This window comes from Schistocerca americana, chromosome 2 (genome assembly GCF_021461395.2).
Source record: "Schistocerca americana isolate TAMUIC-IGC-003095 chromosome 2, iqSchAmer2.1, whole genome shotgun sequence".
NCBI classification, from domain to species: Eukaryota; Metazoa; Arthropoda; class Insecta; order Orthoptera; family Acrididae; genus Schistocerca; species Schistocerca americana.
Window position 1 is genome coordinate 656,042,652 of NC_060120.1, and position 27,116 is coordinate 656,069,767.

The following is a 27,116-nucleotide window of genomic DNA, read 5'->3' on the forward strand; positions in this document are numbered from 1 at the left end:
AAAGAGAAATGCAACAGCCATCAGCGAAACATGTACATTTTAATCACATTGTGTCAAGTCTGCTATGCCAGTGTACAGCACAGCACGTAACAGATGCTGACCGTTCCTTTACAGGTGTTGTGCAAAAGTTAGTCCACCATGATCACGACAAGGTGTACAGACAGGCATCATAGACTGCCTTACATGCTCAAGAACTCCAACAGTTGGGTGTGCTAATTCCACCACCATGTCCGTGCGTGTATTGACCGGAGTCTCGTAAATTAGACACTTCACATGGTCTCAGACGAAGCAGTCCGTTGGTGTTACAGCTGATGACAGAGCTGGAAAAACGGGAGAACTGAGACAAACTCTTTGTTGTCAAACGAAATGCAGTAACTCTGAAACAAACGGCCGGAGACCCAGGGTCCCTAACTCCAAAATATTTAGAAGGTATACCTGAACAACCTCTGAAAACTTGCCGATGGAGTTCTGGTTCACCCTATATAACACTTCGTCTGTGTGTGTGTGAAAGAGAGGGAGAAAGAGAGAGAGAGAGAGATTGGTTGGTTGTTTTGGGGAAGGAGACCAGACAGCGTGGTCATCGGTCTCATCGGATTAGATAACGATGGGGAAGGAAGTCGGCCGTGGCCTTTCAGAGGAACCATCCCGGCATTTGCCTGGAGTGATTTAGGGAAATCACGGAAAACCTAAATCAGGACGGCCGGACGCGGGATTGAACCGTCGTCCTCCTGAATGCGAGTCCAGTGTCTAACCACTGCGCCACCTCGCTCGGTGAGAGAGAGAGAGAGAGAGAGAGAGAGAGAGAGAGAGAGAGAGAGAGCAATGTTAACCAGTAACAAATTACAACAAGCTTATTATACGTATTGTAAGGAGCACTTTTGACAGATATACCAATGTATTGCCGTCGTTACAGGGCGCGCCGTACCTGATGATGAAGAAACCTACGACGCCCCCGCGGGTTGGCAACGACCGCTACGAGGGCTACTCGATGGACCTGATCACGAAAATCGCCGAGCAGCTCCACTTCACGTTCGAGTTCCAGCTCGCCAAAGATGGCGAGTACGGCAGCCTTAACGAAAAGACCGGCGCCTGGGATGGACTCGTCGGCGACCTCCTCGCGGGGGTGGGTATCCGACCGCTCTTCACCATAGTCAGGCTAAGTAGTGCCACATCGTACCTGTCCTGCTCCCAACGACTGTAGCAAGTCGTTCCAAACTTTTACTTTCAAACTATTAACTACAGCATTCCATCGCTATATGTGTTATTTCATCAATATTAATAAGGGCCAGATAAGAAGAGGAATTAAATCTTAGAAAGGAAGTGAATGACATCTTCGCCGTAGGATCCAATGAAAGAAATAAACTACATCGTATTTAAAACAATTATTCACATTCGTTCGTCAATCGGAAATACGAACTACTGTAACAAATCACATTTATTATTCTTCCCAATTTGCATTTCGGAGGTGGATTTATTTCAATTAACCCTTAAATACTAAAGGAGGGGAAAATGTTGCTACTAAGCCATCGTAAAATTTACTACTCCACATTTCACTCAAAGTGTAATCTACCCACCCCTCACATAACTTGTTCATTGTCACTGACTTCATAATTAACTCTTTTAATAAGTTTCGAGAGGATTAAAATTTACAGTAAAATTTTTACTTACCTTGTTTTCTCGTAGTTAGCTCCAGATCTTCGCGTCTAGAGGCTGATTCTTAAAGCTGAAATTTTTGACATTGCAGGTTCTCATGGTTCCAATTGGCGTAAATTATACTGAAGTATTGCATGAGTAGTTTATTTTATTCTCTCTCATTTTTATATTTCACACTGTCTTTACAATTTCCACTTTCAAACCGAAAACTACATCGTTATTGCAAAAAATAAGAACACGTCAGATCACAACACCCGCATACCCACTATTAATCCATTCTGCGGTACTAACAATATTCCAAAGAGTTTACAGATTTTCTTGACAAATGAATCTCCACCAATTTATATCATTATTTTATAAATGTATCCAGAAGTAAACATAATACTAGTAAATATCGTCAGAGTGCGCAGTTAATAATAGGAATTTGAAGTGTGCCGGATATTTCGTAATTTCAAATATTTTTTTAAAAAAAAGTAATTTTGACTGTACATACAGTGCTAGTACACATCGATTGTAACAACGAAAATAAAGTAATTTCTTTTTATGGATTATAGGCTAAAATATGCCACATAGTGTACAAAATCATACGGAATTCTTTTAGAAAAACAGCTGAGATAATATTAACCTATTTAAAAAGTTGTAATTATTTTTGGAATCGACTACTTCTGTTGAGTAAAAGTAATGCTAGACGAGGGTGTCTCTGTAAATTGGAAGTTGCAAATTATGGTTATGCATTAGTTAATTACAATTATTAGATCGACAACGGTATATTGCATACCAAATTAAGCACAAAATGTCCTGTTTCATACCCTAATGCAATCGTAAATTTTTCGAGGATTTAGACATCTAGGGTTAATATGGCGCGTACTATTTGCATGTACGACAGTTTATGGGCAACCTGTGGCACTACTATTCGCATCCTGACTTCAGAAACCTCAAGATCAGCATACCAAAAGAATAGACTAAAATTTTGTTGAGTTGTTAGAGGAGATAAAAAGAAACAGGTTTTATCACATACAAACAATGTGTTACAACATTGATTTCTAACGATCTATGTGAAGGATTTTAATATTGGTCATATTTCACGTAATTTACATCCTCTCACGATGTATAGAGCTTCGCACTTGTTTATGTTGCTGTATTTCTACAGCGAAAAGCCTTATTTTTGGGGATAACATATATACATGTCGGAGAAATCTGAAGTATGATACGTACTGAAGCAAAAACTTTTGCAGTACCAGTTGAAAATGGTCAAAAGAACCTATTCAAATATCTACACCATGAAAGAAACTTAAATGTTGTGAGACTAGTTGAAGTATAATAAGCATTAATTACAGTAACAGTGGACGATTTTCTCACTGAAAAGGCAAATAGCGTAACCTCTTCATACGCTGCCTTTTCGAAAGCTGAACTAGTTACGACACATAATGTTTACCTAACTTGTGTGACAGTTAGGAGTATGATGCTGCACATTTTTGTACAACTGATAACTGTTAACTCTGGCTGTGGTGTGCGTACTGTAAGACCTTCGGTACACACACCATCAGATTATTTGACTTGTCGCTCTAATGAAGTAGGCGAGTGTCAGCAATATGTCTCGTGGTCTTATCGTGATGTGTTTATCTTCTGCCGTTAGGTCAGATGATAGAAATGCCACTTGCACACTTAGACTAGCAGATTGACAGTGACCAGCTTCAAACAGAACTTGATTAATTTTCACACACATTTATTAAAATAATAAAAAGCATAGACATTACATAACTTGATTCTGGATGCTGTTTACAATTGACAGTCTGAAGTTCCTTTGGTCTTGGTACGTTAAACTTATTCTCACATATCTATGATACTTGACAAAGTGTCTATACATTTATTTTCATGGCTATGTACAGGAATATGATAATCTTCTTAGGCGCAGACTGAAACTTGACTATAGACTGGTACAGACAAATGCAGACTGGTACAGACTGGTGCACATAAATGCAGACTGACTAATCGGAGGTCTGTACACTCGTTATAATACCTTGCGCGTTCATGTATCACTGCGCGAGTGTGATCCGCAAGGAGAAAAGGTTCTACGTTAGCAGCAATCTCATTGGCTGCGTTACATATTAATACGCTGATCGGCGGAAGCAGAATTTGGTCGGTCTCTAAGGCAGCGCCATCTCGTAGTGCGGAGACAGACAAGCGCTGCGCCTCTGCTGTTGTGCTTAGCGGGGCGCGCTCTAGTGGGAAAGTTGTGCACGCGCTGACTACGCGGAACTATGTACACAACACTGGCAAAGCTACATTAAGGTTTAAATAATGTTAATACAGTAAAAGGAAAAAAAGTTCCTTTAAATTCAGAGTTAATAAACCATTCAACAGCTAATACTATGGCTGGCACCCATTATATCATCAGGTTAACTGAGGTCGTTTCTGTTCATTTTACGAGAGACATTGACGATTTCAGATAATGAAGATGCACCTCGTCCGCTAAGAACAATTGAGACAAATGTCAGTGACGATAGTCTCTTTTTAATTTATCCAAAATAAACCATACAAAAGGTAGCTGATATGTAAGTTAAATGTTGTGTACGAATGAGCTCTATGACTCTGTTTCGAATAGTTTTTTTGCTCTAGCTTACCACATGAGGCGGGGATTTAGAAAATCATCAGAACAGTAGCCACTGCTCCAGAACGCAGTGTTGACCAATGCAGTGTCAATATGCCCACAGATCGCACAAGCACTGTATTTGCAGGACCGAGTGCTAATACATCACATACAAAGCTATATGTAATATCAAGTACTTACACAGTGTAGACTAGCGCAGCTTACAGAACCTGGACTAGCAGACCGAAAACGAGTGCTACGCCACCGTGCTACGATCACTGGGCCTGGCACCGCAAACAAGTGCATTCTGTCTGAGGGCTGCTGACAGGGGAGCATCACGTTTCACAAAGAAAGTGAGCACTAAAGTCACCATGTCAGGCGAGAGTGGTGATGGGTAAGACGAGAAAACGGGAAGTTCTCAGTTCTAATGTGTTCTCAGGGAACGGCTGTCCAGTATTCGATACCCAGTATTCGGTACCATATTCGGTAACGAGGCCTCCACCTTCATGTCGTAGAACGGCTTACGTCGGCAGCACACTTAACGAGAAGAGAACAGTTACGAGCTGCACCCGATTTGGAGAACTGAACTTTCTAATCCTAGAACTTCACGATTTGGCTTCTTGATAAGTGAATGTCTCTCTGATGGACCAGTCAGTAAACGAGGTCACATATGGTCACTTTAGAAGAATCTGCTAAGGAGTCGTAGATGTGGATATTTTTGATATGAGCATCTAATAAGTTGCTGATTATTAGACGACTTACACCACAATTACATTACAACAGCCGCGTCAAATACTGCTGTTAAACTTCCAGTCACCTGCCAAATTGTTTTTTCGTTTTATTACTGTGCTGAACAAGAAGATATGGATTCCCCCAGTAACTTCAAGCCTGTCGCTGCTTGAGACACCAAGACATAGACTAGTGACGTTGCACAGGATGATTACAGGTCACTTTTGTTTAGGTAAAATGGATATAAACTGTGAATTTGTGGGCAACTGTTATCACAATAGCGTTTGGAACAAATAAATAGAGCTTTCAGATAAACATTGGCACGTTCTATAATTTATAATTCGATTGCTACACCACATCAATTCAAGTTAATTGTTAATAAAATAGAGTTAATTTAGAATTCAATTCTTTGTAAATGTATTGGTAATGAAGGAAGACAAATGTGTTTGCCTCTTTTGTATTTCTGGACCTTTCAAAGTGTTCGTCTTATTCTCATACCTGTCTGCAAGTTTGACACTTATCGACTCTCTCTCATAACTGGTTGTAGGCATCGAACCACGCTCTTTACTTCGCATACGTACGTTGCTGATTGCCTGTTTTGTTGCAGAGGGCAGAGCTGGCTATATGTGACCTTACGATTACAGAGCTAAGACAATCGGTTGTGGACTTCACCATGCCTTTTATGAATTTGGGTAAGGTTAAAAGCTATTCGCATATATTTTATGCTAAGAAACTCTCAATAGAAAAATATTTAACTTACGAAAGGTCTGACGAAGCAGTGAGTTTGATAGTATTGCAATTTCACTCATCGTGCTATTACTTAATGAATTGTGTTCGTTGAAGAATACATCTCATGTTGCCTCTGTCAGGCATGTTTCAAGAACGTTATAAACATTTGGTGTATGATATTTTGTCCAGTCAATCGACAACGATCGTTTTAAGCGCGCTTACAAACATTTTCGTTTTACGTTATTGTTAATAAAAAAACCATAACTATTTCATGTGAATAACAATTCGTCTTTAACAGAAGTTTATGGAGAATATTTTGCTAATTCCGTCCCAATATCAGTATTTTCATTTCCTCACGTCAGAAAGAAACACTTCGAAAATATAGCAGGAAGCGTCTTCTATTCGATAGGCATACCGAGAAAACTTCTCTTTATGAGGAATTAAATGCAAATGCTTTTAAATACCGCTATAAAAACGCCTATATAGGCCATATGAAGTTGAGGAATCACTTAGAGTCCTTAAGTAAATAGTACACTGCAGAGAGTAATAAAAATGTTCACCGTCTGAAACCAGCCGTAAACAAGAACAAATCAGGTATTGGTACTGGGGGAAGAGCAACATTTTTCTTTAAGGCTTGATAATCCGCTTTGTGGAGCACCCCGTCCTGCACCTTATGTACAACATAGATCCAGGAAGAGTAGGGTGATTTAGACGGCTCAATAAGCCCCTTTTCAAAACTTCATCGATACCTGCCTTAAGCTGCTTCAAGTGAGGTGAAGACGACCGATATGGAAGGTGTCTTGCAGTGCCGTTGGCTGTAAGCTCTATTTTATATTCTTCGCCTTTTAATCCAGAGAAGACATAGCTAAATGGACTACACAGGTGACCGAGCCGACGACCCTGTTCGGGAGATAAGATAGTAAATCACAATTCTCTCCCTTACAAGCATCCGTCATGACCACTCACGTTTGATTTCAGGCCAACTTGTCGGATAAAATCCGCCCCCAGAATAGCAGGAATCTATAACTTCCGTACCATGTTAGTTTTAATCACGTAGGCAAAATTTGGAATCCTATCCGTAACGGGAAATTCCCCCAAACATTCCATTTTCACAGAATTTGCTACCCTGCAGGTCTATCCCGGCAGTGAGAGTGGAAAGTTTGCTTACTGCACTCTGTACCAGATACCAATCGTCACTGATCAGCCACAGAAAACTTCCGGAACGAAAGTGCACACACGGTTCTTCGTTTACGCTTCCACACACGAATGGGACCTTTAACCCGGCACCCGTAACACCAGATGTCTGATAAGCATGATCCGTTATCTGACACCACCCACACACAAAGCTGCTGACCCTTTGACTCACTCTCGGCACGTGTTCCATGGCACATGGTCTTCACCTCCGAAATGAATCTTTCCAGTTGCTTGAAGCTCCTAGGTTTCTCACTAAATCGGCTGTAGACCGGTTGCTGGGACAAAGTACCTCTAAAATATTACAAGGAAAATCTGAGCATATACTTCTGATAGTTTCTTTCATTCTCTTTATGTACTTTTCCAATAGCTCATCGTGCCACTGTACATCGAAATAACTCTTTTTTTATCAAGTGATGGCTCAGCGAATGGAAACTTGATAGCGAATGGAAACTTGATAAACAACAAGCCGGAAGTCGAAAACATTTTGTATAATCATTTTTTAAATGTTGTAGAGAAAATAGGATCTAAATGTTCATTAGAAGAAGCAAGGCAGTTAGTGGAACAGGCCTTACCCACACCATTTGATACAATTGAAATTCCGCTCACCTCTCCTTCTGAAATTAGGAAGATAATAAACTCTCTCAAGAATAAAAGCTCACATGGAATTTATGGCATTTCCAGCAGTATAATAAAAGCTTGTTCGCAAGAAATAAGTGGGATTCTTAGCCACATATGTAATAGCTGTCTGAAGCAGATTATTTTCCCAGATAGACTGAAGTATGCCATTGTTAAACCACTGCATAAAAAAGGGGATACGTCTGATGTCAACAACTACAGCCCAATCTCTCTTCTGACTGCCTTATCCAAAATTCCTGAAAAAGTAATGCATTGTAGAGTAGCTTCACACCTTTCTAAAAATAAAGTATTAACAAAATTTCAGTTTGGTTTCCAGAAGGGTTTTTCAACGGAAAATGCTATATATACTTTTCTAATGAAATATTAAATGCTCTGAGTAACCGGAAGTCACCCATTGGGATTTTTTGTGATCTATCAAAAGCTTTTGATTGTGTAAATCATGGAACACTTCTAGGTAAGCTCAAGTACTGTGGTATGAATGGGACAGTACTCAAATGGTTTAAATCATACCTAACTGGAAGAGTGCAGAAAGTTGAAATAAGCAGTTCACATAATATGCAAAAAAACTGGTGATTTCTCAAACTGGGGAACAATCAAGAATGGGGTGCCGCAAGGTTGGTCTTGGGTCCTCTGCTGTTCTTAATACATATTAATGACTTGCCATTCTATATTCACGAAGATGCAAAGCTAGTACTTTTTGCCGATGATACAAGTATAGCTATCACACCCAACAGACAAGAGTTAACTGGTGAAATTGTAAACGATTTTTTTCAGAAAATCATTAAGTGGTTCTCTGCAAATGGGCTCTCATTAAACTTTGACAAAACACAGTATATTCAGTTCCACACAGTAAATGGAATGACACCAATAATAAACATAGACTTCGATCAGAAATCGGTAGGTAAGGTAGAATGTTCAAAATTTCTAGGTGTATGCATTGATGAGGGGTTGAACTGGAAAAAACACACTGAGGATCTGCTGAAACATTTGAGTTCAGTTACTTATGCTATTAGGGTCACTGCAAACTTTGGCGATATACATCTCAGTAAATTAGCTTACCACGCGTATTTTCATTCTCTGCTTTCGTATGGTATCATATTCTGGGGTAACTCACATTGAGTAAAAGAGTGTTCATTACCCAAAAGCGTGTAATCAGAATAATTGCTGGAGCTCATCCAAGATCATCCTGGAGACACTTATTTAGAGATCTTCACTGTAGCCTCACAATATATATCTTCACTTATGAAATTTGTTATTAACAATCCAAACGAATTCAAAAGTAATAGCAGTGTACATGGCTACAACACTAAGAGAAAGGAAGATCTTCACTACTCAAGGTTAAATCTAACTTTGGCTGAGAAGGGGATAAATTATGCTGTCACAAAAGTCTTTGGTCACTTACCTAATAGCATCAAAAGTCTGACAGACTGCCATATAGCATTTAAAAGGAAATTAAAAGAATTTCTTAATGGCAACTCCTTCTACTCATTAGATGAATTTTTGGATATAGTAAGTGGGTAATTTCCCCAATCCCCACAAAAAATTAAGTGTCATGTAATATTTTGTTTAATGTAATATCTTGTATAGACACCTTTTATTAACCTGACACGTTCCACATCATTACGACGTGTCGTATTCATGATCTATGGAACAAGTACTAATCTAACCTAATCTAATCTAATGTGACCTGGGCAGACATATAGCCCAACGTGTTGACTGCCTAAATTCCGAAAAGTATAACTTATTCCATATTGAAACTTCCTGGCAGATTACAACTGTGTGCTGGACCGAGACTCGAACTCGGGACCTTTGCCTTTCGCGGGCAAGTGCTCTACCAGCTGAGCTACCCAAGCACGACTCACGCCCCGTCCTCACAGGTTTACTTCTGCCAGTACCTCGTCTCCTACCTTCCAAACTTTACAGAAGCTCTCCTGCGAACTGTGACGACGGGGCGTGAGTCGTGCTTGGGTAGCTCAGTTGGTAGAGCACTTGCCCGCGAAAGGCAAAGGTCCCGAGTTCGAGCCTCGGTCCGGCACACAGTTTTAATCTGCCAGGAAGTTTCATATCAGCGCACACTCCGCTGTAGAGTGAATATTTCATTCTTATTCCATATTGTCTGCTTCAAAGATTGTTTCAAACACCTAGTGACCATTGGAAATAGAAGTCGGTAACACCGGTTGTAAATTGCACAGAACTCTTCAGCACAATCCTGAAAATTCAAGAGAAATTAAAGTGACCATTCGATCTCCTCAGTACATGTCACAGACAATACTCCCCCTTTCCGTAGCAGACCCACTAAATGATTAGGCAATGTGTTAAAATACCAATAAAACACATTTTTTGGTTAGTTCACTCACTATGGATTGGTTTCATAGATATAGCTGCCTTCACCATCGTGGATTTAGCGGCACAATTAATCACCCTCTGTGTTCTCCTGAGTAATTTGTCGACTTGCTTCTGTAGCGGTTTATTGTGCATATCCTTTGTGCTGACACTACACAAATCTCAAGCCCTGTTAGCATAATGCATCACTAATGTCCTGATTCAACTAATTTGCGAGTGTGGTAGTTCAGTAGTTTTGAAAAAACACACTAACAATATAAGCCCCCCTAGCACACACTGAATGTTGGTGGCGGCATCTCCCACCTCAGTTGAGCTCAAGTTTTGTGTGGCCATGATGTAGTTGATTGGCTCTCTCACTCAGACACCAGCTCGACCATACTCCTGGAAAAGTCGCAACCTCCAATCCATAGTTCATACATGATATCAGTCTTCTGCAGTTCTGGGATACCAGGCACCTCACTTGCAGACATTCTGAAACACAATTATCTAAAAATACCGTCCGTGAGACCAGGCCAATTCAAAAGCAAATCTCCTCATTAAAACTCAGAAAATTTTTCAGTTGTGCATGCCACTCACCACCTCCATTACCACTCTCTGCTACCAGTGTACGGCGGTAGTTAGAAATGGTGGTGCTGATTGATAGATGTGCAACATCTTAGATAACATCTTTATTAACAACGTAAAAGTCTTCACTGATCCATCAAAATCAAGAGGCAGACTATCAGTTCATATTTACTATTCATTAGCACGACTTATAACCCCAATATACTGCCACTAAAAAACAAAATACAGGACAGTGTCACTTCCACAGAAATTTATAAAATGTAACTCTCAGAGTGCCTGGTTGCCAAGGTTACAAATAAAAGAAACGCCCTGAATGTCTCAGATCTATGACGCCATTTATTTGTTCTTAGAATAATCACATAACAAACATTCATGCAAGTATAATAGCCACTTACTGACAGCTGTTAGAACACCACATAACCTTTGGTACACCAAGCACTCAGACCATTATGATTTTAAAATCCAGACAGGTCCAAATAATCAGTCCCAAACAGTAATCACCAAAGATTTGAGGAAACACTATTTTGTCTATAATGAGCCACTCTAAATAGCCAAAACATTAGCACTAAAGATGGCTACCAATTATCATATGGCCTTGATGAAAACCACAACTGTCATTCAGTCAACAATGTGAACCAACATGAAGCCTATTCTATTAATCAATCATGAACAGAGAAACTTTTGCACAAATTAAAAAAAAAAGGCGCAACTGAATGTGAGCTTGCTAACAGCACCTGCTCAAGCACGCATCATTGTAGAGCATACAGTTGGGTTACTGCAGCCACACATTAACAAAGTTTCTATGCTGTCCGAAATTCAAATCCATTGCTACACAAAGGAGTCCTAGAAAACGAGGAATACACTATCATTTGGTGCAACTTATCTCCATTTCATACAAGCCTAATAGAGCCGATATCGACCCAAGGTCGCATCCAGCTGATGAGTCCAACTTCTTACCAGGTCGAGGCACGTGGTACTAAACACACACACCGTCAGTGTGATGGCACATGACGTTTCCTTGTTGACGGCTCCACAGGGAAGACCATACCAGGAAACTCCACCTAGCAACAAAAAACCAACGTAATATTGTGGACCGCCTTGTCCCATGCAACATTTGTCCCACAAACTTTGCCGTTCCTACCATAATTTCTGAGTTATCCTTGGTGGCAACAGTGACTCAAACTGTGTAACTTACGAGGCCTGATAACAACACTAACCATGAACGACACCAATAACTGTGGTGGCCGTTCTACCTTTCACAAAGAACTGCAATTCTGATAGGTGTTACGTGTCTATGTGTATAGACTGATATTTAACCAGGTCTCCTGGATGCTTCACATTTTTGTCATGCGCTGTATAAGTTCTCGTTAATTTTCTGTAATAGTACAACTTTTACAACCTGTTTTTGTTTGGTTATGTAATGAGGAGGCCAAAAAGCTGTTTCACTGCTACCCATGAGGCTGTGGTTAAGTCAAACTCTCCGCCCTTTGCCGGCCGCTGTCTCCGAGTGGTTCTAGGCGCTTCAGTCCGGAACAGCGCAGCTGCTACGGTCGCAGGTTCGAATCCTGCCTCGGGCATGGATGTGTGTGATGTCCTCAGGTTAGTTAGGTTTAAGTAGTTCTAAGTTCTAGGGGACTGATGACCTCAGATGTTCAGTCCCATAGTGCTTAGAGCCATCTGAACCATCTTCGCACTTTTTTCCTCCTTTGCCGGCAGGTCATCAGCACAGCAGGAAATGCTCTGTACAGCCTGGAGAAAAACAGATCACAGATTGAAGCTCTGAATGTCCCCGTTAAGTGTGCAGTTGTCACGCACTGCCACAGAGTCCAAGGATGTGGGTTCGTGTTCCGAACCAACTCACACACGGATCTACTCCAAACGTTCCTCGCACCTTATTTTGCGCCAAAGTCTGAAAACCACATTCTCTCTAATATTTTCTCCCATAACTGAGCAGCACGTTCTCTCAGATTCTACTATTAAAGTTATCATACTGACTTTAGCGTTACCGGAACAAAAAAATGGCTCTGAGCACTATGGGAGTCAACTGCTGTGGTCATCAGTCCCCTAGAACTTAGAACTACTTAAACCTAACTAACCTAAGGACATCACACACATCCATGCCCGAGGCAGGATTCGAACCTGCGACCGTAGCAGCAGCGCGGCTCCGGACTGGAGCGCCTAGAACCGCACGGCCACCGCGGCCGGCTTACCGGAACAGTCAAGCTTGTTTCTATGGGAAAATGTGCCACGCCATGCACATCCCAAACACAGCACAACTCTCTTCTTATGCAACCCTGGCGTTCTTGTTCTGTGAACATATGATTAATTTAAGGAATTCTGGGTACGTGCTGAGCGCAAATGTGACAAATGTGTCTTGTTTAGGTATCAGTATCCTGTACAAGAAGGCTGAGAAGATGGAACGCAGCCTTTTCTCATTCATGGACCCTTTCACCGTTGACGTATGGATCTTCGTGGCAACAGCCTTCCTCGGCGTCTCCCTCATTTTCTACATAGTGGCAAGGTGCGTGCGTCTAAGTAAGATAGATCCAGTTAATTGTTTACGTGGATGGAATTAGTTTGGCAGGCAACGGGCTACAAAAAATCATCACTTTCCTTAATTTAGATCAGTAACATATAGTATGCTCCAGAAATGTTGCGATAAACTTCGAGAGGCTGTAGATGATGTCTTGAGGAAGAAATCGAGGGCAGGAACCCACATTCGGAAACGTCATCCAACGGCGCTATAGAGCGCCGGAGTTATACACGACGGCGTCTGCTGCGCGGTCACTTTTTCAGGCGTAAACGTGACTTCGTACTCTAACGTCTCGCAATGTTGTTTGTCATTCTGTGATCGCGACCGATTGCCACTGGAGATCGCCAGTGGAGAAGATGGAGCTAGCGGCTGCGTAGACAAGCCTCGTCTGCTATGTATGCTATGCTCTGTTGGCTCGTGGCTGCCGGTCTCCATTCGCAATATATTTTTTTTCTTGAAACCCTCTAAAATTTCCGATGTTTTCGGTTTACAGGGGAAAAATAAACTTCAGACAGAAACACTTGTCCGAAATCGCCATCCACCCAGGCGCCAGAGCATCGATTTCATAGGCGACAAGGCCTGCCTACGCAACAGCAGATCGGTGGCGTTTCTTCCATAAGCCCTTCAACCTAACTTGATACGGTGAGAATTTTCTAGTTTTAAGTCACCTTGGATATCAGTTAACTACCACAGATAAACACATTCGTTAACACTTTTAGATAGTTATTCTTCAATAGTTTTTGTTCTACAGTTGCCCACGTAGCGTCTTTGATTATTAATCAAAACGTCATCGGTCCAGGTTTCGAACCCCGTCTCGCGTCCGTCGGCCGTCGTAATTTAATTTATTATTTACTGCAGAAATTAATTGGTAACGGTGATTGTTGCCGACTTACGTGATGGGCCTTAATCAAAATGATATTTCATTCAATTTAGATTTACAATTAAATGCTTTTGTGAAGTTCTCTTTTTTAACAATATTAATCTTCAGTGGAAATTGTTACGTTAATGAACGCTAGACTCGCTGAATCTTAAAACATGAGCAAATAAGTTGAACAATGGAATAAACTTTTCATATTAATTTCCTCGGCTAGTCAGTTCAGTTTAAAGCAAAAAATCTTTAGTTACTAATTACAATTGCGGCCCACACACGCGCCAGAATATTTTTTCTTACCTCCGTCAACCATTGCATTGTAGTCGGAGTCCTGGCTCTGGCTCTAGGCTGTTGTACTGAAAATAAGAATCTTAAAGCTACGTATTTTCTGCAGCGTCGAGCGGCTGTGGATAAAAATGTGTATTATGTTAATAGCGGGCGAGTTTTTCGCTTCCGCTAATTTTTATAAGTCAACATCGCTACGTAATGGCGTCGTTAGCTGCATCGGCCGCTGCGATTGTTGCACTGTAAATTACTCGAATGCAGGTTAATTCAAGGAAGGCGGACATGAAATCGGGCTCACCTCTTACAAATTAAAAGTGAACAATAATATTAAATCAATATATTATCTCCTTAATTAGTACAAATATGCCTACATTTGCCAGCACTCGCAAGATGTCCGTCTACGCGCAACCAAGACAAGAGAAGAAGTGAAGACGACTAAAAAGTTAACAAAAGAGCGTATCTTGTCGTCTCTCTAGATCATTTTGTTATATTTCTTTGCCCTCGAAACTTACACAGAGAAATTTGTATAATACGGATACATGAGAAAACTGTATATTATTCAATTTTTAAATGTCTCATCTTTATAAACACTGTTTTTTAAGTCTTTTTTTATTATTTCAGTGGGGACGCTATACCCGCCACCGCTTAGATTTTGAATAAAAATCATCAGCAGGGGCGATTGAAGACTTCCGGCATAAGAAGTCACCCCTCATTCTGGCAACGCCCTTGTCAAAGTGGGTGAAGGAGCGGGTAGAGATTAAGAGCAGTCTCTTGTCCTTGGAGTGGGAAACTGCCCCTAAAAGCGGGAGAAAAGGCAATGCCCAACGGCATGAGGATGCAAAAGGCAATGGAAGCCACTCCATTAAAAACACGTAACGTGTATCCACAGGCCATACGGCCTGTTATTGAAAAAGTGTCATGATGATCTCTCCATTGGCAAAAAATTCTGGAATGGTCCCCTATCTGGCTCTCTGGAAGGGGTTTGCCGAGGGGGAGGTTACCATGAGAAAAATACTGAAGAACCAACGAAAGAGTAACGTTCTATGAGTCGGAGGGTGGAATGTCAGAAGTTTGAAAGAGGTAGGGAAACTAGAAAATCTGAATAGATAAATGTGTATGCTCAAACTAGATATAGTGTAACTTAGTGAAGCGGAAAGAAGACAAGGATTTATGGTCAGCAGCAGGAAATGGTGTAACGGGAGTGGAGTTATGAATAGGAAGGTAGATCAGAGAGTGAGTTACTGTGAACTGTTCAGTGATAGGATTGTTCTCGTCAAAATCTACAGTAGTCCAACACCGACAACAATAGATAAGATATACATGCCGACGTAGCAAGCCGATGATGAAGAGATAGAGAAAGTATACGAGGATATTAACGGATAATTCAGTACGTAGAGGGAGATGAAAACCTAACACTCATGGGGTATTTAAATGCGGTTGTAAGGGGATGGATAGAAGAAAAGTTTCCAGGAGAATGTGGTCTTAGTACTAGGAATGAAAGAGGAGAAAGACTAACTGATTCTCGCAACAAATTTCAGCGAGTAACAGCGAATACTGTATTCAAGAGTGACAAGAGGAGGAGTTAAACATGCGAAAGGCCAGGAGATACGGGAAGATTTCAGTTAGGTAGAGATTCCAAAATCAGATATTGGATTGTAAGGTATACCCAGGAGCAGATTTAGGCTCACAACACAACTTAGTGGTGATGAAGAGCAGAGGGACGTTTAGGAGATTAGTCAGGAAAAGTCAGTGCGCAAAGAAGTGGGATACAGAAGTACTAAGGAATGACGACTTACACTTGAAGAGCTCTGAGGCTATAGATACTGCCATAATGAATAGCTTTGTAGACAGTTCAGTTGAAGAGGAGTGGTCATCTATAAAAAGGGTAATCACGGACGTTGGAAAGAAAACCGTACGCACAAGAAAGGTAACTGCGAAGAAACCGAGGGTAGCAGAAGAAGTACTTCAGTTGATCGACGAAAGACGGTAGTTCAAAAATGTTCAATGAAATTCGGGATACAGAAATACAAATCACTTAGGAATGAAATAAGTATGCAGTGCAGGGAACCTAAGGCAAAATGGCTCTATGAGAAATGTGAGAGGTAATGAAAAAGAAATGATTGTCAAAAGAACTGACTCAACGTAAGGAGAATTTATAAGAATCTCAGGTGAAATTAAAAGTAAAGCCGGTAACATTAAGAATGTAATGGTAATTCCACTGTTAAATGCAGAGGAGAGAGCAGATAGGTGGAGGGAGTACACTGAAGGCGTCTGTGAGGGGGATGACTTGTCGAAAGACGTGACAGGAGAAGTGACAGTGTCGATATAGAAGAAATAGGGAATCCAGTTTTAGAATCAGAATTTAACAGAGCTTTGGAAGACCTACGATCGAATACAGTAGAAGGGATGGACAACACTGCATCAGAATTTCTAAAATCATTGGGGGAAATGGTAACATAACCATTATTTACGTTGGTGTGTAGAATATATGAGTCTGGCGATATACCATCTCACTTTCGGAAAAATATCGTTCACAGAATTCCGAAGACTGCAAGAGCCGACAAGTGTGAGAATTATCGCTCAATCAGCTTAGCAGCTCATGCATCTAAGTTGCTGGCCAGAATAATATACAGAAGAATGGAAAAGGAGATTGAGGGTGTGTTAGATGACGATCTGTTTGGCTTTAGGAAAGGTAAAGTACCAGAGGGGCAATTATGACGTTCCAGTTGGTAATGGAAGAAAGACTGAAGAAAAATCAAGACACCTTTATAAGATTTGTCGACCTGAACAAAGCGTTCGACAATGGAAATTGGGCAAAATGTTCGAAATCTTGAGAACAATAGGGATAAGCTATAGGGGAAATACACTCCTGGAAATGGAAAAAAGAACACATTGACACCGGTGTGTCAGACCCACCATACTTGCTCCGGACACTGCGAGAGGGCTGTACAAGCAATGATCACACGCACGGCACAGCGGACACACCAGGAACCGCGGTGTTGGCCGTCGAATGGCGCTAGCTGCGCAGCATTTGTGCACCGCCGCCGTCAGTGTTAGCCAGTTTGCCGTGGCATACGGAGCTCCATCGCAGTCTTTAACACTGGTAGCATGCCGCGACAGCGTGGACGTGAACCGTATGTGCAGTTGACGGACTTTGAGCGAGGGCGTATAGTGGGCATGCGGGAGGCCGGGTTGACGTACCGCCGAATTGCTCAACACGTGGGGCGTGAGGTCTCCACAGTACATCGATGTTGTCGCCAGTGGTCGGCGGAAGGTGCACGTGCCCGTCGATCTGGGACCGGACCGCAGCGACGCACGGATGCACGCCAACACCGTAGGATCCTACGCAGTGCCGTAGGGGACCGCACCGCCACTTCCCAGCAAATTAGGGACACTGTTGCTCCTGGGGTATCGGCGAGGACCATTCGCAACCGTCTCCATGAAGCTGGGCTACGGTCCCGCACACCGTTAGGCCGTCTTCCGCTCACGCCCCAACATCGTGCAGCCCGCCTCCAGTGGTGTCGCGACAGGCGTGAATGGATGGACGAATGGAGACGTGTCGTCTTCAGCGATGAGAGTCGCTTCTGCCTTGGTGTCAATGATGGTCGTATGCGTGTTTGGCGCCGTGCAGGTGAGCGGCACAATCAGGACTGCATACGACCGAGGCACACAGGGCCAACACCCGGCATCATGGTGTGGGGAGCGATCTCCTACACTGGCCGTACACCACTGGTGATCGTCGAGGGGACACTGAATAGTGCACGGTACATCCAAACCGTCATCGAACCCATCGTTCTACCATTCCTAGACCGGCAAGGGAACTTGCTGTTCCAACAGGACAATGCACGTCCGCATGTATCCCGTGCCACCCAACGTGCTCTAGAAGGTGTAAGTCAACTACCCTGGCCAGCAAGATCTCCGGATCTGTCCCCCATTGAGCATGTTTGGGTCTGGATGAAGCGCCGTCTCACGCGGTCTGCACGTCCAGCACGAACGCTGGTCCAACTGAGGCGCCAGGTGGAAATGGCATGGCAAGCCGTTCCACAGGACTACATCCAGCATCTCTACGATCGTCTCCATGGGAGAATAGCAGCCTGCATTGCTGCGAAAGGTGGATATACACTGTACTAGTGCCGACATTGTGCATGCTCTGTTGCCTGTGCCTATGTGCCTGTGGTTCTGTCAGTGTGATCATGTGATGTATCTGACCCCAGGAATGCGTCAATAAAGTTTCCCCTTCCTGGGACAATGAATTCACGGTGTTCTTATTTCAATTTCCAGGAGTGTAGGTAGTATACAACATTTACGAGAACCAAGAGGGAACGATAAGACTGGAAGACCGAGAACGAATTGCTCGGATAAAAATGGGGTAAGGCGGGGGTGTATTCTTACAGCCCTATTGTTCAACCTACACATCGTAGAAGCAATAGGGAAGTGAAAGAAAAGTTCAAGATTGGGATCAAGATTCATGGTGAATGGATATCAAAGATAAGATTCGCTGACAATATTGCTGTCTACAGTTTAATGTGAAGAAGAACTACTTGATATACTGAATGGATGAACAGTCTAATGAGTACAGAATATGTATTGAGAGTAAATCGAAGAAAGACGAAAATAATTAGAAGCAGCAGAAATGAGAACAGCGAAGAACTTAACATCAGGACTGATAGTCATGAAGTAGATGAAGTTAAGGAATTCTACTACCTAGGCAGCAAAATAACCCTTGACGGTCGGAGGAGCCGAGGTAGTCAGAACACGGATGATTAAAAAAAACAGAAAAACAAAATGTTAACCACTTCTTGCGCTTGGTATTCGCATTGTTGCTAGGACTGTTACATAATCTTCAAATCTCAAGTTATTAAATCTTATTCTAATTCCCACTTCTTCAATTAATTTGTCACATAGCTACCTGAAGGACCGTTATAAATAGTTTCGGGGATATAAAGTCACCCTACTTTACTGCTCTTTTAACGGAAAATTACTATGCTAAAAGAATCTATTGCGGTATCACAGTCGTAACGTAATATGTTTCTGTACTTTGTTCCACACATTGTACGGTCAGTGTCTGCGTAAGTGCAGTGTGACTGATAGAATTAAAAGCTTGTTTGACGTCTATAAAATCTATAGGTAGTGACCTTTCATATTCATTTACTCGATTAATTGCCATATGTAGGACGTGTATATGGTCGGGTTATACATGTTGATAATTTTTTTTTCCACTGATCTTAGTCCCCGTACTTCTTGTTGGATGTTTATGTCTACTTTCATTCTTAGCAATCCGTGGTCGCTATCAGTATTAAATTGGTTTACAACTGAAACGTCTTTGATTATTTTGTTTTGGTTTGCAACTGTAAAATCTACTTCATTTAGACTTTCATGATGTGGACTTACCCATGTCCATTTTCTGTTAGTTGTTTCTTAAAAAAGTGTTATCGGTTAATAAGTTACTCTCTTCGGCAACCTGAACAAGAGTCCTCCTCTTTCATTCCTTTCATCGATTTCGTGGCAATTTCGGAAACATCCTTTTTTTAAATACCAACATTGGCATTTAAATCTCCAGTTATCCAGGTTAAAGTGATAGACCCGTCTTTAATCGTGTACATATTTTATTTCGTCATTAAATGCTTCTAATTTATCGTCAGAATGGCTTGAAGTAGGAGCATATAGTTGTACTATTTGTAATTTGTATCTCTTTGATATTTCTATAAAAATCCGTGTTATCCTATTTCACATGCCTTTTCCTACATGTTATCAATTATGCTCTTATTTACAAGGAAACCCACATCACTTATTCTTCTATCTGGTTCTCCGGAGTGGCACAAAATGTTTTCTGACTTTAATGTTAAAGTGTTACACACTGTTTCCCTTTATGACGTACTTCATTCAGATCAACAGCTGACAGTTTGATTTCCTTCAACTCGTCCTCAGTTTCACTTGGTCTATGTTCACCTGCAAGTGATCGGCAGTTATATGCGCAGACGTGCAGATGTCTTGCATTATGAACATTAGGTCCAATAATAGAGGGACTAATCCGTAATTTTTTAGGTTAGCATTACTCATCATATAAGACTTATTGGTTTAAAGTAAAATCGCTACTTTTGCTTCAGAACAGATTGGCGATCTAATTTTCTAGGCCGCCACTAACATGGGGTACAGAGTCTTCAGCAGGTCACTCCACTGGAATACACATGCCACAGATGTTTCTGGTTTTGATACGCCCCAGGAATTGTTTTTCCGTGGTGCCACCTACATCTGGGATCCTTTCCCCAATACACCGCCTGGGGGGGTGCCCGACACAGCACGGAAAAAACAGGAATATACGAGGGTTGAAACTTAAATAGTTGCGACTATTTATTCACAGCCGATACAAAAGAGTTACATGTTAGCACCTGTTACTGACCTTCAAAGTAGTCACCAGCGTTGTGTAGAACCCGCTGCCAGCGATGTGGAAGGCGTAGTATACCGTTAGCAGAGCCTGTTCTGTTGATGGTGCGAATGGAGCGGTCTGCTGCCCGTCGAATCTCTGGAACAGTTCTGTAGCGAATGCCACGAAGTGGTTCCTTCATCTTCGGAATCAAATCAAAATCAGAAGGACTTAAGTCCGGGGAGTATGGTGGATGGTACAGTGTTTCCCAGTCCTATCGACCGAACAGAGCAGCCACAGCTTGCACTATATGCGCCCGCGCATCGTCGTGCAAAATGATGGGTGGGCTGCGCAGAAAGTGTCGCCGCTTCTTTCGCAAAGCTGGTGGCAGGTGATGCTCCAAAAACGACCAGTAATACTGTTATATTATTACTTCCAGTTGTAAGTGACGAGTGGGCAATAAGTGTAGGGAACGAGAATGGGTCTGCCGGCCGGTATGGCCGAGCGGTTCTAGGCGCTTCAGTCTGGAACCGCGCGACCGCTACGGTCGCAGGTTCGAATCCTGCCTCGGGCATGGATGTGTGTGATGTCCTTAGGTTAGTTAGGTTTAAGTAGTTCTAAGTTCTAGGGGACTGATGACCTGAGCACTATGGGACACATCCCATAGTGCTCAGAGCCGTTCTTTTTTTTTTTTTTACAATGGGTCTGTGTGTGTGGTTTTTTTTTTTTTTTTTTTTTTTTTTTTTTTTTTTTTTTTTTTTTTTTTTTTTTTTTTTTTTTTACAGTGGGTCTGTGTGAAGCATTTTATAAGTTATGGGCTAAAGTGATGGTGGCACATAGGCTTTTTGTTTCATTCTTTTTATGAAATGCTATTGTTTCATGTGGGTTTAACTTCTGATGGCCCTCGTTCATTCGTATCGTCCTTTCGATGATGAAATAAAGAGCTATATATGAAGCCCAGACATTTAAAATAAATTTGGAGCCCACGTATATGTGATGGGAAATAAATGGAATTTCACCCTCAGAAATGACTGAAGTTTCAAGATTGGAAAAGAAACAGCTTGTAATCTGAAAGGTAAAAGAAAATAAAGCAAAAGAGAAAAGAATATCAGAAATTGAAAAATAATGAAACCTAGAGAAATGAAAATTTTATTAAAGAAAAGATACTAGTTGTTGTCGAACGTTAGATTTTACCGAAAAATGTCATCTGTTCTTTGCTTGAGAAATGTCCATTTCTATGAGATAATTTTACTAGGTGTTTTGCATCTGCAGATAATAAAAAGGAGATAATGTTATCAGCGTAGGTACAGTGAATGATACTAGTAGTTTTTGTAACAGTTATGGCTTATAAAAGAAAGAGAAATTTTAATTTACGTAAATCAACATTAAACAAGAAGTGAAGTCGGAGGCTACGGATGTGTCGCTGGCATCGACGTAAATTATACTTCCTAGCATTAAAATGCTCGTTAATTGTGGAAATGGAGAGCTTTTGCGTTACGTGCACTGTGAGGGAAAATAAATAAATAATCGTTAGGTTGTTATTTAGAGATCGATGAGTTGTGCACGTTTTTAAAACGGTGCCAAAAATAGAGATATACTAGGTTTATAATAGAATCGGCTTGCCTGGTTAGCGATGTGTTTATAACAGAACGGTTTTGCCTAGTTACCGGTTCGTGCATAGTCTCTGTTGCCATCAAAACAAGTTATCAAAGTAAGCATACAATTTAACTATCCAAGCACCATTATTTAGTGGTGAATCCATTAAGATTTTGTTTCTACAAAACACGCTCTAGTTATTCGAGATTACTGAAAAGCTAATAGTCTATGATTTATAGTATAGAGATATATAAGGAGGGAGAAACATATTTATCTCTGGTTTATTTCGGTGAGTGGCTCAGAGAATTTTAATACAATATCATTCAGTTAGATATAAGTCAATCGAAAGTTAAAACATCGCTTATATATTGTTGCCGCCTACGTACTAACAACTTAATACGTTACCTGAGAATCTTTTGGTGATTAGACACGTTCGAACGTGAAGTTGTTAGTAGATTTTTTTTTCTCTCAGTACTGTTTTAATAGATTATCGAAAAAATGTGTATCTGGAGGGAAGGTTAACTGAATGTGAGGAAGAGAACACCAAAATTTATAGTCGTCATTTGACTCGCACTTGTTGTAGCTCTGGTTCATTGTACAGCTGTATATATGACGTGTTGCTTGGTGTTTCAGGGCGGCGCCAATGGAGTGGCAGAAGGCAAATCCTCGCGATCCCAACTGCAACGAGCTGGAGAACCAGTTCAGCATGTCCAACATCCTGTGGTTCACCGGCAGCGCGCTTCTGGGAGGAGGCGGTGAGGAGATGCCCAAGTGAGTGTTTACTCGCTGCTGGATCTCCATAAGGAACCTGTTACAAAAAATTCGAAAAAATACAAAATCTCTCGGAAAATTGAATACATAGAAGGCTACTAGTACGTGAAAAGACATATAATGAACATGTTGTTGTTGTTGTTGTGGTCTTCAGTCCTGAGACTGCTTTGATGCAGCTCTCCATGCTACTCTATCCTGTGCAAGCTTTTTCATCTCCCAGTACCTACTGCAACCTACATCCTTCTGAATCTGCTTAGTGTATTCATCTCTTGGTCTCCCTCTACGCTTTTTACCCTCCACGCAGGCTTCTAATACTAAATTGGTGATCCCTTGATGCCTCAGAACATGTCCTACCAACCGATCCCTTCTTCTGGTCAAGTTGTGCCACAAACTTCTCTTCTCCCCAATCCTATTCAATACTTCCTCACTAGTTATGTGATCTACCCATCTAATCTTCAGCATTCTTCTGTAGCACCACATTACGAAAGCTTCTATTCTCTTCTTGTCCAAACTACTTATCGTCCATGTTTCACTTCCATACATGGCTACACTGCATACAAATACTTTCAGAAATGACTTCCTGACACTTAAATCTATACTCGGTGTTAACAAATTTCTCTTCTTCAGAAACGCTTTCCTTGCCATTGCCAGTCTACATTTTATATCCTCTCTACTTCGACCATCATCAGTTATTTTGCTCCCCAAATAGCAAAACTCCTTTACTACTTTAAGTGTGTTATTTCCTAATCTAATTCCCTCAGCATCACCCGACTTAATTAGACTACATTCCATTATCCTTGTTTTGCTTTTGTTGATGTTGATCTTATATCCTCCTTTCAAGACACTGTCCATTCCATTCAACTGCTCTTCCAAGTCCTTTGCTGTCTCTGACAGAATTACAATGTCATCAGCGAACCTCAAAGTTTTTATTTCTTCTCCATGGACTTTAATACCTACACCGAATTTTTCTTTTGTTTCCTTTACTGCTTGCTCAATATACAGATTGAACAACATCGGGGAGAGGCTACAACCCTGTCTTACTCCATTCCCAACCACTGCCTCCCTTTCATGTCCCTCGACTCTTATATCTGCCATCTGGTTTCTGTACAAATTGTAAATAGCCTTTCGCTTCCTGTATTTTACCCCTGCCACCTTTAGAATTTGAAAGAGAGTATTCCAGTCAACATTGTCAAAAGCTTTCTCTAAGTCTACAAATGCTAGAAACGTAGGTTTGCCTTTCCTTAATCTTTCTTCTAAGATAAGTCGTAAGGTCAGTATTGCCTCACGTGTTCCAGTGTTTCTACGGAATCCAAACTGATCTTCCCCGAGGTTGGCTTCTACTAGTTTTTCCATTCGTCTGTAAAGAATTCGTGTTAGTATTTTGCAGCTATGACTTATTAAACTGATAGTTCGGTAATTTTCACATCTGTCAACACCTGCTTTCTTTGGGATTGGAATTATTATATTCTTCTTGAAGTCTGAAGGTATCTCGCCTGTTTCGTACATCTTGCTCACCAGATGGTAGAGTTTTGTCAGGACTGGCTCTCCCAAGGCCGTTAGTAGTTCCAATGGAATGTTGTCTACTCCGGGGGCCTTGTTTCGACTCAGGTCTTTCAGTGCTCTGTCAGACTCTTCACGCAGTATCATATCTCCCATTTCATCTTCATCTACATCCTCTTCCATTTCCATAATACTGTCCTCAAATACATCGCCCTTGTATAGACCCTCTATATACTCCTTCCACCTTTCTGCTTTCCCTTCCTTGCTTAGAACTGGGTTTCTATCTGAGCTCTTGACATTCATACAAGTCGTTCTCTTTTCTCCAAAGGTCTCTTTAATTTTCCTGTAGGCAGTATCTATCTTACCCCTAGTGAGATAGGCCTCTACATCCTTACATTTGTCCTCTAGCCATCCCTGCTTAGCCATTTTGCACTTTCTGTCGATCTCATCTTTGAGACGTTTGTATTCCTTTTTGCCTGCTTCATTTACTGCATTTTTATATTTTCTCCTTTCATCAATTAAATTCAATATTTCTTCTGTTACCCAAGGATTTCTACTAGCCCTCGTCTTTTAACCTACTTGATCCTCTGCTGCCTTCGCTACTTCATCCCTCAAAGCTACCCATTCTTCTTCTACTGTATTTCTTTCCCCCATTCCTGTCAATTGTTCCCTTATGCTCTCCCTGAAACTCTGTACAACCTCTGGTTCTTTCAGTTTATCCAGATCCCATCTCCTAAAATTCCCACCTTTTTGCAGTTTCTTCAGTTTTAATCTACAGGTCATAACCAATAGATTGTGGTCAGAGTCCACATCTGCCCCTGGAAATGTCTTACAATTTAAAACCTGGTTCCTAAATCTCTGTCTTACCAATATATAATCTATCTGATACCTTTTAGTACCTCCAAGGTTCTTCCATGTATACAACCTTCTTTCATGATTCTTAAACCACGTGTTAGCTATGATTATGTTGTGCTCTGTGGAAAATTCTACCAGGCGGCTTCCTCTTTCATTTCTTAGCCCCAATCCATATTCACCTACTATGTTTCCTTCTCTCCCTTTTCCTACACTCGAATTCCAGTCACCCATGACTATTAAATTTTCGTCTCCCTTCACAATCTGAATAATTTCTTTTATTTCATCATACATTTCATCAATTTCTTCATCATCTGCAGAGCTAGTTGGGATATAAACTTGTACTACTGTAGTAGGTGTGGGCTTCGTATCTATCTTGGCCACAATAATGCGTTCACTATGCTGTTTGTAGTAGCTTACCCGCATTCCTATTTTCCTATTCATTATTAAACCTACTCCTGCATTACCCCTATTTGATTTTGTGTTTATAACCCTGTAGTCACCTGACCAGAAGTCTTGTTCCTCCTGCCACCGAACTTCACTAATTCCCACTATATCTAACTTCAACCTATCCATTTCCCTTTTTAAATTTTCTAACCTACCAGCCCGATTAAGGGATCTGACATACCACGCTCCGATCCATAGAACGCCAGTTTTCTTTCTCCTGATAACGACATCCTCTTGAGTAGTCCCCGCCCGGAGATCCGAACGGGGGACTATTTTACCTCCGGAATATTTTACCCAAGAGGACGCCATCATCATTTGATCATACAGTAAAGCTGCATGTCCTCGGGAAAAATTACGGCTGTAGTTTCCCCTTGCTTTCAGCCGTTCGCATGAACATAAGAGTACGTAAATGATTATGAATACACAGCTGAATATGAACTCTGACCTTGCGAATGTAGTTTTAGTGACGAAGCCTCCCGTGCTCCGATCAGAATCTCCAGACATCATGCCCTGAAATCAATGATGAGCTGGATATGCTGATGTGTCTTCGTGTGGTTTGTATACGAGTCTACAAAACGCCAACAAAAGATGCTGGAGAACCATGGCGACATGGTTAATGATAACCCATATCCCAGATGTGATCAGCAAACGACACGCCAGGCAAATGATCCGGCCAGCAGAGCAGTAGTAGCCGTATTTGTACGAAGCGCAGTGCCTCGAGCTCTAAAATCTCCGCCGACTGCGGTGACGGAGCAGTTCTAGGCGCTTCAGTCCGGAACCGCGTGACTGCTACGGTCGCAGGTCCGAATCCTGCCTCGGGCATGGATGTGTGTGATGTCCTTAGGCTAGTTAGGTTTAAGTAGTTCTAAGTTCTAGGGGACTCATGACCTCAGATGTTAAGTCCCATAATGCTCAGAGACATTTGAATCACTTTCTAAAATCTCCAGATGCAGCAGTTGCTGTTCGGATCCGTTGGAGACGACTTTGTTCTATCCTATGGGGACCAAAACCAACACATTCGGTGTTCTACCACTAAGTCGATGAAACAATACAGGCTTCCAGATTATTCTTATGACAAGAGGCTGCCTGCCTGCAGCCGCCTATAACTTTGTGGGAGTTTCTCACTGTACAGGAACATTTTGAAGTGCTCAAAAATGGAAGGCAGGGTGTTGTCGACGCTAAATGTATAGTTATGGTGATCTTTTAATCATTGACAAAGGTCTTCTTAGGCACTTGTGGGTTTTATTGTTGTTCTGAAGAAGGTGTAGTTATCTACGCCGAACTCTAGGTTAACACTAGGTGCTTTTTTCGCAGTCGAGGCGGGTTTTTAGTTTTTTAATATATTAACTAACGATTGCTGACGCGCTGCGATGTTGAAGGTTCTTAATGGCAAAACGCCTTTTTTTCGGATGAATCCAGGTTGATGCTGTGATCGTCACATCCCTGTTTGGCGACATCG

The 27,116-nt window shown here is 41.5% G+C and overlaps 1 protein-coding gene across 1 annotated transcript in view; it reads left to right on the forward strand.

Moving 5' to 3' along the window:
* LOC124594290 (glutamate receptor ionotropic, kainate 2-like) overlaps nt 1-27,116 on the forward strand; it is a 285,982-nt gene that overhangs the window by 197,878 nt on the left and 60,988 nt on the right. Inside the window, exons 10-13 of the mRNA XM_047132653.1 lie at nt 914-1,123; nt 5,580-5,664; nt 12,821-12,959; nt 22,721-22,858. Of these exons, the coding sequence (XP_046988609.1) occupies nt 914-1,123; nt 5,580-5,664; nt 12,821-12,959; nt 22,721-22,858 (572 nt within the window). The remainder of the gene's footprint in view (nt 1-913; nt 1,124-5,579; nt 5,665-12,820; nt 12,960-22,720; nt 22,859-27,116) is intronic.